Raw genomic sequence first — 21,056 nt, 5'->3', positions numbered from 1 at the left:
CTGTGGTACTGAAAGTATGCGCGCTTACAGTTGCCGAGTGACCACGCCGATTGTCTGTACAGTGATAGTGTCACAAGTTGTAGCTCTGCAGACACAGTAGTTTACTGCCAAAATGTTTTCAAGTTTCAGTCGATTTAGTTACAAATAAATCAATAATTTTGACCAGAATTTATAAACTTTCAAAATACACACATCATAAACGATGATGAGTAAAAAGTATAATAAAAATGACAAATTGAATACACGGGAAAAATACATTTTAGGTGTTGGATGGATTGTTTGTGTACAAATGTACAACTACCGTCTCAAAAAGTATTCCTACCGCAAGGGGGCGGGCTTCGATCTACTTTCTTTTTTTTATTGTGGAAACGGGCAGGACGAACCATTTCCGCGGGATCGTGTAAATAAAGCCTTTGGAAGTATCACACTGATTTGATAGCATAGACAGTTAACTATGCTTTTTATCAAATCCATTATCATTAAATTAACATATTTATTTTCTATGTCTATGAAGTCATTCAAGTTTTTTTTTTAGGTTTGAATTCCGTTTTTATAAAATTAATAAGTTCTCAAATTCCCGATAGTAATTGATTTTCATCCGTTATCATTAGAATTTCATGAAACCGAGATAAACTCTGAATCCAAAAGTCGGGGCACTGCCAAAATTAAAATAATCAACATTATAACTTACTCACGACTTTGCCAGAGAGGGCGGTTAAGTTTTTCGCCCAACCGATGAGGGCGTATTGTCTTTAGTTGCTAGGCGACACTGCGCCATTTTCTTAGCTGCATGGTTGATCGTGTTGTGGTTTTTCCACAATATCTGGATTATTGATATTCAACATGTCAGCAAGAGCAGTTGCAAAGCTTCCACCGATTGGAAGGTGAGTGTTGATATTCAGTATGAAAACGCTGATGATGCGATAGCGTGCTTTCAATGTACTAAGCAAACGATAACAACAACAAAGTGTCGCGCTAGGCAAAAAAAGCATCTCTGTCGAGTGAACTATTATTATGCTCTGGTCACTCAGGTACTCATAGCAGTGTAGCGACACTTTAATCATGCTTTAATACACAGAAAGTGTTTTACTTGCTCGATCAGCACTAGTGCAACTATTCGAATCAACTTCTGATATTTATAATTCCTGGGGAAGACTTCCTCTTGTGATCTGATCTGAATAAAACTAAAAGTGGTATATTTTGTATTTTAATTTTTATAATAATTCCTCCAACTTGGAAGTTCAGTTGGATTATGATTTCTTGTTTTACACTTCAGTGTACAGTGTGAGTCTGATTTCAAGGATGAGAGGATAGGGTTAGATAGTGTTGCTGTATGCATCAGTGTCAGGATCAGGGGGAGATACGAAAATGTAGTATTTCCAACTTTTGATTAAATGTTATGAATTTAAAGCCATAACACTAATAGATAAACTTGACTGGTTTGACCAGTGTTTGACATACTGTATTCTGTACATTGGCACTCAGTTGTAGGCAGGCGTAATTGAAAGTTTGGTTTCAAAGTGGCTTTTAAACTGCATACCGGGGTATACTTTTTTTAGTTTGTGGGAATGATCAAACCATAGTTGACAAAGTACTCACACTTCCTGTAATGATGACAGGACCCATTAATTGCCAACAATTGAAATGGTCAGAGGTCAAGATGACCAGATGCCTGCACTCATAATTTCATAATCATATTTTGCATAATACACAGTCATGAGCCATCTATTGATGTAATCAATGGAATGATGCAGCAATATTGTGTGATAATGAATAATGCCCATAAATTGGCATAACTACATATTATAATCATACATTTTGATTTACTCAAATTTTGCTTTGTTTTCAGTAATCCTACCCAGGGTGCAGGGATATCAGCACGTAACGTAGAACAATACCATGGTCTGAATGGACCCAGTTACCAGATCTCATCAGAAAGACAAAAATACAATTTACCACAACCGCATATCCTAAAGGTAATTATCAGTAATATAATATGATGTTGATAATGGAAATGAGATGCGTTAATTTAATTCTGATATTTGGCATAAAAAGTGAAATAGAACAATGATGAGATAAAATCAAAGATCCTGGATGGAGTGGTAATAACTTTTTCTAGATCCCGGATCAGAAGAATTTTGATTTTAACTGCTACAGTCCAACTGTAAGCGAGCCAAATAAAAAATCAGTTCCATGTTAGCAAGGTGACTATATGGAGACACAGAGATTTTAGAGGTCCAGAATAATGCTGTCATTTTTGGCACATCACTTGTATACAAACTTATAGCACTACCAGCCATGTATTTTACCACACTTCTTAATCCTCTGACTGACTGCACCTTTTAGCAATAGTCAACTTAGGAATATTTAAAGTAATAACATTTGGATACACTAGTGAGTGTTTCAAGTTTAGATGTAACTCAGAAGTATTACAACTGCCTGTCAGTGTTAGTATGTGATGGACTACTACTGACAAGTTCTGTTCATCCCTTCCCCAGCATGAGATTTAGCTATATTTTTGATAGAATTTGTCTATTTGACTATATATTGGAAAGTGATCATAGAGAACAACTACATGTACATGTACATTGTATAGTAACTAGACTAGAACTGTTGTGGCAAAACTTTGCTTCAAGTACATTCATCATGGTATCATATCTGAGTCTTTTCCTAGCCCAGTTTGTGCTCAACGCAAATACATGTATGATAAACAGTGCATTCCCTAATGAATATGATTGAACTCTAATCACAATAAAAGTTTATCCCCAATTTTGTGCAAACTTTAAAATCCAGAGTGCTAGCCCGATTTGATATTTAAAATGAGTAAAGAGAGAGTCAATTTATCACTTTATTTTGAATGACAGGCATATGTTGATACCAAATCAGGAGCCTTAGACACATGGCCAGCACATGCCTCCAACCAAGCCGTCAGCAACAATTCACAAAGACCTAGATCTCAGGAGAGACAGTTAGTACCAGTCAACGATGATATCCACCAAGTCAGCAAAGCTAAACCAAAGTTCTTAGAACAACTAGAAGCCTTCCTTCAAAAAGAGTTACGTGCACTAGATAGTATTGAATTTGGACCAAGTGAATTACGGTTACAGGTAAGAATGATTACTGAGTCATGCAGGAATTATCTGCCTGTACAAACATTTTACTTTCTGTCAATGCGAGGTTATGTTTGCCTCTGTCTATCAATATGTCATTATGTGTGTATTTATGTGCGTCTGTATGTGTCCCCCCCCCTCTCTCTCTCTCTCTCTCTCTCTCTCTCTCTCTCTCTCTCTCTCTCTCTCTCTCTCTCTCTCTCTCTCTCTCTCTCTCTCTCTCTCTCTCTCTCTCTCTCTCTCTCTCTCTGTGTCTGTCTCTCTCTCTTTCTCTCTTGAATAGACGTATGCAGTCATTTTTTGATGTTGCACAGGAGTGCAGTAGTATGTGTTTGTGCACTGATGCAACTAATCACTGGTACATACATGTTAACAAACAGTGCACTAGACAAATCAAGCAATGTGAATGTAAGAGATGGAGTACTCTTCCTCTCTCTATTGCTGTCTCACTGGAACTTGTGGAAGCACACTCAATAAAATTAACTAAAACTTGCTATGTTTTGTTGACACTGACAGGCTTACAGGGAAGTATTTGAGTACCTGATTGAAGACTTCAAAACATACAAACCACTGCTTTCATCTATCAAGACAGAATATGAAATGATGTTAGCATATCAAAGAGAACAAATCAGACAACTAGAACCTCTCAGAGTAAGTATTTCATTTTTTGTGTTTGCTTGATATGTAACACAGATAGTTCATTTGTCATCTAAAAATATAATACATAACAACCAATCATTGGTGTGGACATTTTACAAGTATATCAATTCTAGTTATGTAAAATACAATGAGTAACACTCAAGTAAAGCACTTTCTCTATGTGCTACACTCATTTATAGCATTCATATTAAGTGTAAAAGAAAACTATTTCAATTAGTTTATTTATAAGCCCAGCCTTTCTAATGTGGTCAATTAGCAAATGAAACATTATACTTTTACGCTCGATATGGATGCTATACATTTGTAAATGGTTGTGGTACATACAGGAAATGCTTTACTTCAGTGTTATGGGTTGTAGAATTTTAGTGACCTAGACACATCACAGAAATAACAATCATTCAATTGTTTGGTTGACACATGACTTCTGCCCCATAATGCACTTCACATGTATTACAGTAACTGTAGTTTGCATAAGTGAACGCCTTGTTCAATTTGACCCCCTAGCATGAGGTAAAGTACTATTGCAACTAGTGATAACTCACATTCTACTGTGTGCAGTGTGCCCTCTAAGCCAATTTGATGCGCCACTGATGCACAGAATTTCTAGTGGCCCACCAAGATTTGGTATTCCCCTAACTCTTACTATGTGGTGACTCACAAGAGATTCCCAGTTTTTCTCATTTTGACTCACAACAACAAAATTTGGCTGTCATTACAGGGCACACTGACTGTGTGGTTGCTTATGTATTCTTTATGTTAACCATGTAACTGTCAGATAGTTAACTTACAGGGCATTCTTTTGTTCCATTCCTAGTCAATGCTAGTGACTGTATCTGAACAGTGTGATCAGAAAATAATGGCATTACGTAATGAAGAAAGAGGAGAGATGGCCGACTTGAAAAGAGAAAATAGACGTCTTCTTGAAAGAATCGACACAATGAAAGATGAGCAGTTATCTCTCAAAGAACAGATAGAACAGGTAGTCAAATTTGAAAAAAAGAATGTGTTTTCTCAATTTGAATATAGGTGCATGATGTGTCGTTAAACAACAGTTTCTAATATTTAAAGAGATTTGGAGACCCTCTTTTGCTTTTCATGATTTCATTTTTAGTCATATGCTCTTTGTATGAGCAAAGTTTTATTTTGATTTTTGTGGAAACAAAAATACTGAGATCTCCTTCAAGTGGTCATACGGATGAGGATTGGGTATTTATTTTGGATTTTTAATTTAAAAAACAATTTTATCATCATGGCTTCCTACTTTGAAAAATCAATGTGAAACCGCACTTTTTAGCTTTTTGTACTGTATTGAGTTACAAATACAGACTTGGTAAATGTTGTTTCACATTGATTTAACAAGTAGGAAGGCATGATGAAAAGAAATTAAAAATCCCAAATAAATAGCCAATCCTCATCCATATGGCCATTTTAATGTATAAGTTTGTTTACTTTTGTTGTTATTGCTGTCGTCATTGGTATTAGTATTGTTATTGTTTTTGTTGTTGTTTATGTAGTTACAAGGTGAGGTGGAATCAGAGTACCATAAATACCGTGATGAATGTGATGCTAGGAAACTATTGGTAGCTGACATCAATGACTTGAGATATCAACAAGAAGATTACCAAAAATCACAAAGTGGTATGCAAGAAGGTGAAGAAGAAAAGGAAGATCCAGTACTCCTTAAGATAGCACTCAAGTAGGTCTTACTTAGAGCAGAGTCTCACTCTCTATCAATTAATCAATCAATCAATCAATTTATCAGTTAGTCAATCAGTCAGTCAGTCAGTCGGTCTTTCAATGAGTTGGTTGGTTGGTTGGTCGGCCGGTGAATCATTCAGTCAGTCAGTCTGTTTGTTTGTCTCTGTCTGTCTGTCTGTCAGTCAGTCAGTCAGTCAGTCAATCCAATCAATCAATCAATCAATCAATCAATCAATTAGTCAGTCAGTCAGTCAGTCAGTCATCAGTCAACCAACCAACCAATGAATTAATCAATCAATCAACCAATCAATCAATCAAAAAGAATTCCTAAAGCTTCTGAAACCAAAAATCATACTATACTGTTCAGTAGCAATGAAAGTTAACAATCCAAACTGAATGATTGTTTGAACAGATGTATCTTCAATTTACTCTTGAAAATATGCTGAGCCTTAAAGTGTGATTATTAACCAACTTCTGTACTGTAATTTATTTAGGAAAGCACGTGAAGATTTGTCAGCTGCCACTCTAAGACTCAATGAAATGATTGCTAACTATGGTGATGTGGTACCTAGACGAGATTTTGAGTCTTTAGAGAAAAATTATCAGGTAAGAGATATGATTATTATAAAGTGTATGTGATTACATGTAGATTGGTATTTTATCGGTAGTGGACAATTAAAACTGGCATGTATACATAGGAATATATGTAGACATGGACATACCTGTATATACATATTTATTTTTACAAATGAAAAAAACTAGTCATCCCATAAAAAAATAGAAGTGTCTCATATATATGATATACATAAACTTAAACAAATACAAATACATATTACAGACAGAAACATATATGCAGAAAAATATACAAAAACACACACTACCACCACCCCCACAATCACCACCAAACTACCTCCCAATACCCTGATAACAACAGTCCCTAAAATAATCTAATATTATTATTATCCATCAACAGACTTTCCAAGAAGAGATGGAGACAATGCAAGGTGACCACAGACAGTTGATGACAGAACATGAGTAAGTAAACTTTTGTAATTGTGTACGTTTCATGATATCAGACAAACTTTGATTACTCAATTGTGTACGTTTCATGATGTCAGGCACACTTTGATTACTGGGGTCCAGTGGAGACTTCAATTGTGTACATTTCATGATATCAGACACACTGTGATTACTGGGGTCCAGTGAACACAGTACTGTGTACATTTCATGATATCTGACACACTGATTACAGTACTAGGGTCCAGTCAACACTACTGTGTACATTTCATGATATCTGACACACTGTGATTACAGAACTAGGGTCCAGTCAACACTACTGTGTACATTTCATGATATCTGACACACACTGATTACAGTACTAGGGTCCGGTCAACACTACTGTGTACATTTCATGATATCTGACACACTGATTACAGAACTAGGGTCCAGTCAACACTACTGTGTACATTTCATGATATCTGACACACACTGATTACAGTACTAGGGTCCAGTCAACGCTGTACTGTGTACATTTCATGATATCTGACACACTGTGATTACAGAACTAGGGTCCAGTCAACACTACTGTGTACATTTCATGATATCTGACACACTGTGATTACAGAACTAGGGTCCAGTCAACACTGTACTGTGTACATTTCATGATATCTGACACACTGTGATTACTAGGGTCCAGTCAACACTACTGTGTACATTTCATGATATCTGACACACTGTGATTACAGAACTAGGGTCCAGTCAACACAGTACTGTGTACATTTCATGATACATGTATCTGACACACTGTGATTACAGTACTAGGGTCCAGTCAACACTGTACTGTGTACATTTCATGATATCTGACACACTGTGATTACAGTACTAGGGTCCAGTCAACACTGTACTGTGTACATTTCATTGATTCAATTACAAGTACTCTTGGACTTCAGAAGTATCATCTTTACATATACCAAAATGTAATTTTGACATGTTGTCTCTTGAACTTTGTCTCAATGTACAGTGCATTATCTTACACAGATTGTTATACATACTTTTATTCACAGCACACTACTAGAGGTACACAAGCAAGTTTTATCGCAAAGAGATGAATTTTACCAAGAGTTGGAACAACTGAAACGATCTGCCACACCCAGGTAAATAATACACTTTCTAGTTTTTCACCCACTCTTCAAATAGTGATAGACACAGCAAATGTTATCTATTTACTGACTGTGTGGTCAATATATTTCAAGCAATACCTCGGTAAAAGTCACAAAATCATGATAAATGTTTTTGTTCCTACACTTAGCAAGACCTACCAGTGGTACAATTGATTATCAATTTTGTATCTTAGAAATGGTTTTGGAGGAGTAAAACATGTTTTTGACAAATTTTAATTTTAATTTTAATTTCAATACTTGGCACAGAATTTGAATCAAATTAAAAAAATTGAAGATTTCATGGAGTTTGAAATTATGGTATAAAATGATAAAATTGATTATTAACTGTTTGAAAGGTGCAATGTTGTTTGCAAGAGCTTTACTTACTTATGTTCTGTTTGAATCGACAGACCATTCTGGGAGAAATGTGCTCAGCACTTGGAAGGTGGTGATGATAGATGGAAAGAACTTTCTAATGGTAAAACAAGTGATGAATTGGTAGATGTATTACTGGCAGAGATTGTAGGGGGTGATTTGAGTGGAAGTGACTTATTTGAAGGACGTGTAAGTACCATTTGAATCTACTTACAGCATATTGTAGTTTACTGTTCACTCACTGTTTAATAGTATACAGTCATGCAGGAACCAATAAGAAATGTGCACATGCTATACTTTAAGATAGCAAGAGTGAATGAAAATACAGTTTCTTGCTACATTTTGTCTAAATGAACTAAACTGACATGCCACCATGCAAACAGCAAAACATTGGCACCCATATGTCTGTATCTAATTGCAGTACGTTTAAATGGTTTATTTCATTCAGACTAAATGTAGCAATAAATTTTGATCTTGCTATCTTAAAGTCTAGGATGTGCAGTCATGACTCTCTAGAAGCCAGACTTTATGAAAATACCTTTTTTTCTGGTGTGAAGTTCCCTTTTATTAGAAACGTTGTGCCATTATTGTTGGTTTACATCAGGGCTATGATTGCGAAGTGTTTTGAGAACAGTGTGTTGGAAGTCGAAAGCGTTATTACTTTTATTGACCATAACTTGTAGGAAAAAGTTGAAGAACTCTATTTCGTAAATTCTATCCAACCCTTTGTAATAATATGTTGTTGTACCATGACCAAGGGATCTTATTACTTACAATGAAACCTTTCACCTGTTCAAGTATTGGTGATGACAGACAAACAAACGGACAGATTGACAAAGCCTGTCGACGTGAATAGGTGAAAAGTTACTCATCATAAGTAATAAGAACCGTTGGTAGGGATACAAGAATGTATCATTACCATGTTTTACCAACCTGATGAACACATATTTTAAGGACATTTATATGTTTGTTATCTAGGGCTTGGGTGAAGATGTTCCCAAGTATCTTAGGTTCGAAGGTAAAGTGAAAAACAGGAAACTAGGTAAACGAGATGTGGCATTATTAATCAAAGATGTATGGAGGGAAAAAATTACATACGATTCAGAGGTAAGTAAAAACTATGGAAAATGTAACAAACCTTACCTAAATGTCAAACAGCTTGTAGCCTGTTTGGTGGAAATATTTCTGACTGTGTGAGAAGTTCAAGGCCAAATTGTAAATCTTATATTAAATCAACTCTTTCCAAGTAAGGGTGACCCTACTTTTTTTTTGTTTCTCATTAGTTTTTCATAGCAACTATGGGTCGGTCGGTTGCTTTAAAAAAAAAAGAGTAAAATACAACAAATATGTTGCTTCATGTTTCTTTGCCATTCCTTTTCCTCCTCTCTATCTTCTTTTTATTGGATTCCACCCCCCCCCCTCCAATTGAGTAACTTCCGTCATGAAAAAAATGATCTGTTCTTGAACAAGTGTTGTCGCATTATGTATGGTTTATTGAGTAGTAAATGTAAAATGCTCATTGAAAAGTGAAATACTATATTCTGTAATTGTAATTTAGGGTGGTTTAATACCTTAATTGGTTTCTCAACTCAGTATTGTTCATTTACTTTTGTAGAAAAATGAAGGCAAGAGAAGCAAGATGCAAGACTTCCTGTACGATTATCTGTTACGGCGATTTGGAATGGAAGAGATGGTGATAGAGTGGGGTTATAATCTACTAGATGCTGTACAACGATTTGAGAGTGATGACAGGATAGGACTGTTCCATGGTATTCTAACAGGACAGGTAAGAAATACAACAAGAATTACACGGCTTGATATACACAATGCAAACATGCAATTGTTTGAGATAGGAATATCTGGGTTACTTGATGTGCAGGTGATGTTTGTTTTGCCCATGGGCAATGTACAAGAATATCTAGTACCTTTTCTAAATTACCGTAATTCCTCGGGTAAGCGCCCTGGGCAGTTTCAAGCCCCCCAAACCCCAAAGTTGGGGTTGGGCGGTTTCCCGCGTACCCTATTTTCGCTGTGACCAAAACAATGCCTCATACATACTATGAGTGTTGCAAATGTGCAGTCTAAATACACTGATCATTTTTACAAGATGCTCTCAAATTTTGGCAATCTAACCGTTGGTTAACATTGGCAAGATTATTCTAATTATGTGTAGTTCCAACCTTCTGAACCAGTTTACTGAAATGACTTTAACAACTACAAATGAAAATTTCTACTCACAGTCAAAACATTTCTTGGATGTGAATCACAAATTTTCACCATCATCTCATCAGCATTGTTGGGGGTGTACTACAATGGGCTATTTGGGATTTGATTCCAAGAAATTTTTTGACTCTGTGAGTAAAAAGTGACTATGAACTCAGAACCATTGAATACTATTTCTCAATTTCCACCTTGTTTTCCCAGACTACTGTATGTAATACAATGTGCATCCTAACTGACAAAGTCTGTGTATATATGTATGTACATCCTAACTGATAATATCTTTGTATTGACAGATTGATGAGGAAATCTATCATAGTCAAATGCAAACCCTGGCTAAACTGATCCAAGCTTTAACCAAGGCCGATGCTGAAGCTGGCAATCAGGTATCTATTATTCTAGCCAGTCAACTTCTTTGTTACTTTACCCAATCAATTTTCTTGTTACTTCATCCTACTAGTACAAACTTCTTTTGTACTTCAATTTGAATGTTATTTCATATACATTTTGTACATGATGTCATGTATCATGTCATGTTATGTTATCCAGCATTACAAGGTACACTAGGCCAAGGTGCATTATATGTTATGTTTTGTTGTTATGTTTGTGGAATGTCATGTCTTGTCCTGTCATATCTTGTGTTGTGTTGTGTTATGTCATGTATGTTGTGTCATGTTATGTCATGTTATGTTATGCTATGGTATGGTATGTTGTGTTGTGTTATGTTATACTGTTATGTTGTGTCATGTTGTGTTATGTCATGCTATGTTATGTTTATGGTATGGTATGTCATGTCATGTCAGTGTAGTATGTTATGTCATGTTATGTTATGTTATATTATCATGTCTAGAACATGAACATTATGTGTAGAAATACTTAATTTCACATAAATTATCGTTTTCACACACATCTATGATCTAGTATTATCTTCCTTGTACAATAACAACTTAATTCATTTTATTTGCAGGGCACACTCAGCAAAGCTGATTTTGAAAAAGTATTAACAGAATTTTTCCACCTGAAATCGGAAGAAACTGTGGCAGGTTTGGTGACTACAGCAACAGAAGAGTTGAAACTTGAAGAGGGTAGTGAGACAATTAACTACCAGGATCTCTTTACTGAGGTAATCACAATATATGTATATGTATCTTGTGCAATAATGAAATACATGTACATTGAGCATGATGAATAAGTAATTTACACCTGCCTCTTTGAACTTTGAACTCTAGTAATATGATAGCTAAAGTTGTAGTAGGTTTAAAGGACAATGAAATATGGGGTGGACGGGGGGGGGGGGGGGGGGGGGGGGGGGGGGGGGGGGCAGGACAAGGATGTTGAAGTATGGGGGGGGGGGGGGGCAGGGGTAGAAGGTCAGCCTTGGTTGCAGTGTGCTGCCCATATGATATACGCAGGTCAGGACAAGGTTACTGAACAAAGTTGACCCTTTGGCAAATTAAGGGTGTTGTTTTACTTGATAGATACATGTAACAACACTTTTATTGCTGAACACAGTATGATTGTTATTGAGGGGAGTCTAACAATTTTCTGAATGAACGTAAACAAAACTCTTCAGTCACAATCCTGCTGTAGTCAGCAATAAAAGTCAAAGCATTTAAAACAACAATCTCAACTGGCTAAATGATCGAAGGTGATTATTACATTTTTGTAAATATATATGTTGTGTACAGTCTTCTGGCAAACTCTCCCTGTTTTTATAGTAAAGTTAGTAAATTATTTGTAACATTATGATTGCACATGTTGCCACACAGTAGTAAGAATATGTAAATTAAGAGTAAAGTTAATGGCAATGTGTTATTTGTGTTATTAGGACGATGAAGGTAGAAGTGGACCGTTTATCAACAAGATAAGGGAACAGGATAAAGAAGAAAGGCTTCAATATATCGATGATATTGAGAAGGAACTTGGAGGCAAAGAGTGAGTAATATTATCAATATTACATCTGTTAGCGTTATACTTTGATGTTGTGTGACCATACAGGCATGGTACAAATACCATTTACAATGAGTAACACTGAAGTAAAGCACTTTCTGTATCTGTTACACTGTCTCGTTTATAGCATTCATATCAAGTGTTAAAGTATACTGTTTCAATTGGTTTATTTACAAGCCTAGCATGTGGCCTTTCTAATGTGGTCAATTAGCAAATGAAACAGTATACTTGATATGGATGCTATAAACAATTGTGGTACATACAGAAAATACTTTACTTTGGTGTTATGGGTTGCCTATGAATGATGCGACTTGCATGTCATTGTTATGCCATTGGTTGCATGTCTCTTGTATTTTTTTTGTCCAAACCAATTTGAAATTACAGAATGGTTGATTTTCCTTCAAGACATCAAATAGGGGCATGTGATGCCATGGTAGGTCATCTTTGGAGTAAAACATGTTTATTCACATGAGTCGCTAGACTCATAGTGACAACCCTTAGGTCACAAGTATTTTCTAGCTGAATGAGGAAAAATATTGGAGAATAACATTATTATACCAGCGCCAGTAATATCAAAGAAAAATCAGGAGGAAATAATGACAATTTTGAACTTTTAGATTCATATTTTGAAGACAGCATGAACCAGTGACGTAGACATGCATGGTCATGACATTGTGCACGTAGTCATGACGTAGAATGACCAGAGTATATGGTCAATATTTTTGGCCTATGCATGGTATAATATATTTTATTATATACTTAAATTATCTATCATATTATATACTGTAGTGTATTATTTACTGTGACTAGTGTACCAGTATCTAGAGTGTATGAAGTATATTTGTATTGTATATTAAGTCTATTTCTGTCAACTGTTGTAGAGTACACTAATATTGTGTACAATACAATATACTGTATTTATGTGTTGTCAATAATGTCTGTACATGTACATGATTGTTGACGTTTGGATTTCAGGACTTCACAGTAAAAGAGCTGTTTAAAGCAGTAGTCAGGTGAAATACTTTGGTATTGTGGTGTGCATGCATACGGCTCTTAATTATCAATCAATCACATCATGTCAGATCTCACCGTGGTTTACTGTTTGCATGTGTGTTTGTTTGTTTGTTTGTTTGTTTGTTATCAGTAATGCATGTCATATAGACTTACACTTGTTTGCTATCCACTGATGCTTATACAGTGACTGCAAGAAATTCGTTGCTATTTTATGATAAGTTTATAAAGAAAGCCACATTTGAATGAGCAGAATCAGCCAGATGAATGATCAACAACATCTGTTCAGTTACAGTGCTGGCCAAGATAAGTGTGACATTTGCTCTGTAGACATAGACAAAATTTTATGTCTGCGTAAACAAAGAAACTGCAATCGCTTCCGTTACAAATTAGATAAGGTGCTTTCTACTATCAACAATTATTATTGATGCAACTTTTGTATCTTTGTTTATGTACACATAACAGTCGCCTACACCTACAGTGTACATATCATGCTTAGCTTGCCACTGTTATACTTGTAGCACAAAGTCCAAAGGGTTGGCATAACCAACTTTATACTACAGCGAACATGAAATTAATTGAAAGTGAATCCTGGCATGAAAAATTTGCCCATACAGTCAGATCAAACATGAACAACACCTGGCAGATCACAGACACTTATTACTGATTTTGTTGATTATGGTTATTTGAATATGGTTCTCTTAGATTATGTGTACTCATCAAATGGCAACGCATTTCTTGTATAGTTTCTACCACAAGACACTTACAAACACATACTGGTTTCCGTTCTACATACGGAGACTCATGTAACATTTCTTCCTACCAGGCCTCTGACACCTTACACCATTTTCCAATGACAAACTCTTACTAAATTCGTCATCAGTCTGTTTATCGTAAGGCATACAATTCATAGATTTATGGATTCCATAAAAACATGTGTTTTGCAAAAAGATGGTTATTTACATATAATCAACTTTTGGTTTTTTTTTCTGTTGTTGAAGTCTGGAATAACAATACAGTAAAAGTTATTATGTATCCTAATATAAAATCTACTTGAAGTAAATCTTGAAGTGGACTGAAATCACCCTGTGATTTCTATCGATTCTAACAATTGTCAAAGTCAAATTGCTTCAGCTGATATACTATGAACAAAACGTCAAACGATACATTTCTGTGTAAGATCACCAAAGAGATATGCAAGACAAATCTTATGCAAATTATGTGGTGTTAATTCAAATTATTCATCTGTGCACGGATGGCAAGAGGGGGAGTGATTGGTAGCACAGCACACACTGCAAACAAATCTTATTATCACTGAACAAATTGTCAAGGTTTTTCTCTTCTGTTTTACTCAAAAATTTGATGTATGTTATTTGTCAGATTGGTTTTCAAGATGGTGAACAAAGGAGACTAATTTTATCTCAGCTATTTTGGTATACTTAGGGGCCTAGAAAAGTTATTTTCACCGAATTCTGCATTGTGCAACTTCTCTAAAGCAGATTTATAAAAATTTGAAAATCTGGCTTAGAAGAGGGCATACTGTACACTGGAATGAGGCATTCTGGGAAACAAAACTAGGCGCTTGTAATCTTTGAACAATAGTCTCAAAATAGTTTACCATCTTGAATACCGATAATACATCTGATAACTCAATGGAGTTAAACAAAGAGAAATGTACACAATGATCTGAAATTGACACCATTCAGAAATCTACATAGTACATCTATTTCTCAAATGTTTGTCAAAACATGTTTTGTGTTGATGCTTTGTTTTCTTCTATGGATACGAGTGCCAGATTCTTGTTACAGTGCTTCCAATCAAAGTATGAGAGACAAACTACTGTAACTTGATACATTACTGAAATGGATCTGTGTCGTTGCACAGAATTTAGTAGGGTCAGATCAAAGATGTGTTGCAATTGTGCGTGTCATTACTGATAACTTCAATTATAAAAAAATTCAAATTTGGCGCCTCTTACAGTTACCAAGGTTTGTTGTCTAATAATATATCACTCTGTACATCTAGCCATGATAATATCTACCGATAGACTGGATTTATTTGCAACAATGAATATTGCACTCCCATTTTGCGACATTATCAAAGTAAACTGTTATTCAACTTTGTTGCTGAGTAGACAATGTTGTGACAACTCTAGCTAAATCTACATCAATGCATCAGGACAAGTTCAGTAATGTATCAATATGTTGCAGTACTTCATCATTCATACTTTGATTGGAAGCACTGTAATGGATATGATAAGCATGGTTGATGGTAATAACAGAATTTGTGTGAAAATGAAAAGCAAAATATATTAGTACCTGCTTAATTCTCTTTTAAGTTATACAGGTTTTTTGTACGATTTTTACCAACAAAGTTTTTTAAAATTTGGTTACAGGGAAATCAAGATGCAAGAACTTCGTATAGCTGTCAGTATTATAGATCCTCTGATAGAGAAGAACCCATTGCTGAGTTTATTGGGGTGTGCATTCAATGTTGACAAAGACAAACTTGATCAGGCGGAGCCCACGGAGGTTAATATTATCCTGGAAAGATTACGAAATAGTTCCATACAACGAGCTGGACAACCTGACTTGGTGGGAGTTAATTAAACCATAAGTTACTTGCATTATGATGACTGTGCATCAACTTGACTTTGATAACATCAATGTGCATTCAAATGAAGTATGGTGTCTTTTGATGAAACATTGTTCAAGTTTAATATACCCAAATGTAATGTCTCTGACTCTCTTATTTTCTATCAATTTGTACTTTACACTTAATTTGAACATACATGTACAATACTGTGCAGTGTTCCCTCTAGGTTTTTTGAAGATTGAATAACTTAAAGATAAGGAAAAAAATGGAAAGGTCGACACAGTGGCCACGCTTGCATGGCTGTGGGGGGATGGTCAGGAAGGGGTGTATTCCCCCCAAATACATGACACCTGCTTTGTCTAATGACTATATTCATAACATTCTAATAGAAGACACAACACCGCGTAACAGCGGTGCGTAAGTTGTTATTTTCCCTTGTACATAAACCCTTCTACATGTACTCCTAAGGCCTAAAAAAAAATAATATGTGGTTCCAATTACGCTCACTTTTAAAAGTAGATGGGGTAGGTAGAATTTTTTTTTAAAATTTATTTTGCATGTGTGAGTGTCAAGTTCAGGTAGTTATGTTTTCCGTTGTTTTCCATATGGTCTCTGTGTTATTGGTTTCTTCTCATCAGATGTACAGCCATTACAGATTGGAAGAACAGTTTATATTGTCTTTTTAAGTTGATGTCAGTTTCTGCATCCACTGCTTCTTGCGAGACTTCACAATTTTCGTGATTTTTATTCTTTTTTTCTTAAATACATTTAAAAAAAGTTCAGGGTCAGCAGTGAAAAACTAGGTGGGGTCGGGTAATTGGAACCAAACAATTTTTTCTTTCGGCCTAACTACATATTTTAAACAATGGCCTGAAACAGGTGTTAAAAATCTATTCCATCTCATGTTGTAAATTGTAAATTTGTCATTGTATGTATTCCTCATTTTGATAAGGACAGTTGATGCTAATATTTGTATAATTTTGATTGATGTATATTTTATAAAAATTAATGAATAATTGCAGACTTGGTTCATTTTAAAACAATTCTGTATTACAATGGAAGTTATTGACGAATGTAGATATAAATAGTTTGTAAATATTAGTGAATTAATAAAACATGTATATCCTCCGTATTTCCTGCACTTTTGAGTCTTTTTGCGCCACGTTTAAGATTTGTATTATTTGCAAAAGTTAATGTATTTGTTGTGTATATGTATGTATGTATGTATGCATGCATGTATGTATGTGTGTGTGTGTATGTATGTATGTATGTGTGTGTTAGTTATGTATGTATACTATTTATATATGTATATATGTATGTATGTATGTATGTATGTATGTATATTTATATATGTATGCATTATGTATCTGTCACTTTATACAATGCTGGAATTATTACAGATGTGAGTTTTTGAAGTAAAGGTAAGCTGCAGGTGTAGACAGATGGTTTGCATTAGAGTGTTAATTTGAAAGATTTGTAAAATATTAATGATTTATGATTTACATAATTTAAATTAGGAAACATAATATGGGAAAATATTCATTCACGGAAAGCTTTTCCCAAAAAATCAAATCCCTTTGTATGATTACATGTAGGTTGAGTTTGTTCACAGAGGACGACCTTGACAAAAGCAATATGTACATCAGGGAAACTTTAGAACATGGCCAATATTAAATTTTCAGCTACATTATAAATGATATCCTTCCCTTTGTAGGAAGTATCATTGTAGTCACTGTGTGCACAGAATGCAGCTGCTTTACCTTATTGATTATTCAAGATTAAAAAAATAATACATCAGCGTTTGATCTATCCCTTGAAATTGTTGAAATTTAATATTTGGTACTTAAGGTATTACAGAGTCCATATTGGTTTTAGTATTAGCAGAGATTAAGCTTTAGAAGTAGTATTTGAGTTGTAAAATACGTGAGGTGTGAGCCAATAATTTGTGCAATGAGAACATCACAACTGAGATACGGTAGAGTAATGGTATTATGCTAAAACAGGACCCAATGGCATGTGAATACCAGTGTGGTGTACTCGGGTACTTGCATCAGTGCTTACGATTTTCTCTGCAGCCATACAAATAACTTCATGAGTGAAAGTGCAGTGCAAAAAGTTACAACTTCACTCAATCGGCTAGATGTCTTTATTTACCTCTATTTCGATTTCCATCATTCTGTTTTGTTACAAGTGTTCACCGCCTTCCCATCTAATACCCCGAGTACCAACACGTCATTGGTTGTTATTATCACAGGACTGTTTATCCAAAATAGTACAATCTGTCAAACATGCAAATATGCATTGATGCGATTTTGTGGACAACAATATAGGTTTGCAATTAGTGTTTCTGATATTGCACTGCAGTGCAAATGACACATTGATACAAGCAAATAATCGTAAAACTGGTACATAATGTTAGAACACCAAACTCAATAATACCTCACATACACGACTTAAAGATAAAAAGCACAAACAAACAATTCCAAGTTTCGATATAGTATTTATTGTTGAGTACAAAACTGATGCCCTCATATTTGTAAATATAAAACCCTAAAACATTATTTGAAGTTGAAAAAAAAAATCCCATATCATGACCATTAGTTTCTTTCAACCTTACATACAGCTATCAAATTACACAAAATTCCTTTGACAATAAAATATATTCATATTTACAACATGAGGACTCTATTTTAATTCTAAGTTACATTTACGCAACAAATTCATTTTACTGTTTTCCTAATTCTCAAATTATTACCTCTCACACAAGCATGCTTTCTACAATTCCTTGTAAGTGGTTTTGATGTCTCAACCGTCAAGAGCTATGGGACATTCTAAAATGTTCATAACAATCGGGGTGTCAGACCTTTTGAGTGACAACTTGATATATTAAATAAACGATTTACAGTTTTGGGTGAGTAATGATGTCTGGAATTCGACAAATGCGACTTACTTGAAATTTCATGTTGTCTATAACAAGTACAAGGTTTTTCCTCAAAACTACAGAAAATGTTAACGTCGCCATATGGATGAGGATTGGGTAGGATTTACTTTTGATTTTCAATTTATAAAACAATTTTATCATGGCTTCCTACTTGAAAAATCAAAGTGAAACAACATATACCAAGTCCTTGTTTGTTACTCGATAAATTACAAAAGACTGATAAATGTGTTATACAATTTTATTGTACGTACATTAACAAACTTTTTACACATTATTTTTAGATTTTTTGCAATGTATTGAGTTACAAACTCAGACTTGACATATGTTGTCTCACATTGATTTTTCATGTAGCGCACAATGATAAAATGTTTTATAAATTAAAAATCCCAAACATGTACCCAATCCTCATCTATAACGCCACTTTGATAATTTGTATTGTTGAGGTACATACATGTACTATCGGTATGTTAAGGCATTATGAAGTTTTAACTTTGTCTCATATTCTTTTCAATTAACAAACTGTTTAGAATTGATCTGGGCAGGATGATTGCAACACTTGAATTTAGAATTGACCTGGGCAGGATAATCGCAACACTTGAATTTAGAATTGATCTGGGCAGGATGATTGCAACACTTGAATTTAGAATTGACCTGGGCAGGATGATCGCAACACTTGAATTTAGAATTGATCTGGACAGGATGATGGCAACACTTGAATTTAGAATTGATCTGGGCAGGATGATTGCAACACTTGAATTTACACAGGTAGTACAATAGACTCTCATGGTGATTTTCCACACAGCTGAAAACAAGATTATCATCACGGATGTTTATATCTGATAGTTTCTAATCTGAACACAAAAGAGTGTTTACATACCATGGATTATTATTACTTATATTTGTAAGAAAACGTTATATACTGAGAGCTAATATTTCTATATCATAATTCACTATGATCAAAATCTATTAATTCACAACTGTTGGAGAATGTTACTTTTGGCATTTTCATGTTTTGTTAGAAAGGAAGACTCCTATTTGATACCAAATATGACATAACAGGGAAAATTCACATCAACATTGAAATTTGAACTATTGTGACACTGCACGCAGTTGAAAGTTTCAACTTTTGAACTTTCAAATTTTACAAATTTTATTTTATTTTCATGTGTTCTTGCCTCATGAAAAATCAACAACCCACAAAAATCTTTAAATTACATAACCTAATAACTTAGAATAATACATTAATTAATGCATGTTCTGTAACTTAGTATGAACCTCCACAAATAACAGCAGCAGAGTAGCACCTTCTTGTGACAGGAAGATAGAAATATCCCCCCAACAATAAAATCTCACCTGATTGCATAATATGTTCACAAAGACTTTTCCAAGAACAACTATCTTTTTTAAAATAAAATTGGCAAAATGTAATACTACTATGAACGGAAAGCCTGGAGTTTGGAAATAAATTCTCCACATCACAATGATCAAATTGATAATGAAGCAAAACTTTGAAATCTTGTAGTATACCCAACTACTCTAATTTACAAAATGTATGGTGTATAGCGCCCTCTTGTGACAGAACTTTTAGCTATGTCAACCTTGCTCTATAGTTAGTTAGGAAAACAAAACAAATTTACATAAATTACACACATCCATGCAGTATTAGAAAATGAACATACACAAACATAGACATTGAAGAAAGACATCTATGCTACAGTGAAGAAAAAATAATTGAACTTCAACTTTAAAAATTAAATGAGTTGTAGTTACCAATTTAGGTAAAGCACTATATTCTGTAATGACTCAGAAAAAAAATTGCACATAACATTGGCATTGATATTCAAATATGGTCTGAGGAAAACATGAAAAATGCAATGAACTGAAATAAAATTTGTGTAAAATATGCCATTTGTAAAGCAAACGACAAAGATGTCCCTGTAGGTATAACCCATAAAAACATAAATGAGGTCATAGGTCATGTCAAAGGTCACAAAGAACAAAATTAAAATACAATACAACCAATAGCATTGTGTAGCAAAGTAAAACAAAATCTACCTTTTTTGCATAACTGATTCTAGTTTTGAATTTGAAGAGTATATGAAAGGGCTCTAGATAAAACAACCGAAAATATAACATGAACCAGACCCCCAACAAAAAGAGTTAGAAAAAAATTTTTTTTAAAAAAATCCTACCTACATACCAACCCTATTTTGAAATTGGGCATTTTCAGAACCAGACAGTTTTTTTAATTTGGCCTTTATGGCATAATCATTAATTAACATTCAAAGATAGAATATATAACAAGTAAAGTTGTCCTTCAAAAAAGTAAAACGAGTT

At 34.6% G+C, this 21,056-nt stretch overlaps 1 protein-coding gene across 1 annotated transcript; it reads left to right on the top strand.

Moving 5' to 3' along the window:
* The first annotated feature begins 800 nt into the window (after positions 1 to 800).
* On the top strand, positions 801 to 15,983 carry LOC144447503 (translin-associated factor X-interacting protein 1-like). Its single transcript, XM_078137547.1, has 16 exons — positions 801 to 884; positions 1,850 to 1,976; positions 2,865 to 3,107; positions 3,627 to 3,761; positions 4,585 to 4,749; positions 5,285 to 5,466; positions 5,963 to 6,074; positions 6,442 to 6,503; positions 7,532 to 7,621; positions 8,038 to 8,191; positions 8,981 to 9,109; positions 9,618 to 9,788; positions 10,519 to 10,608; positions 11,190 to 11,345; positions 12,051 to 12,157; positions 15,579 to 15,983. Exons 1-16 carry the CDS (start codon positions 844 to 846, stop codon positions 15,790 to 15,792), a joined length of 2,178 nt encoding a protein of 725 aa, XP_077993673.1. The 5' UTR covers positions 801 to 843; the 3' UTR covers positions 15,793 to 15,983.
* The last annotated feature ends 5,073 nt before the right edge of the window (positions 15,984 to 21,056 follow it).

This window comes from Glandiceps talaboti, chromosome 16 (genome assembly GCF_964340395.1).
Source record: "Glandiceps talaboti chromosome 16, keGlaTala1.1, whole genome shotgun sequence".
NCBI classification, from domain to species: Eukaryota; Metazoa; Hemichordata; class Enteropneusta; family Spengelidae; genus Glandiceps; species Glandiceps talaboti.
This window is presented reverse-complemented; position numbering and strand designations above follow the sequence as displayed.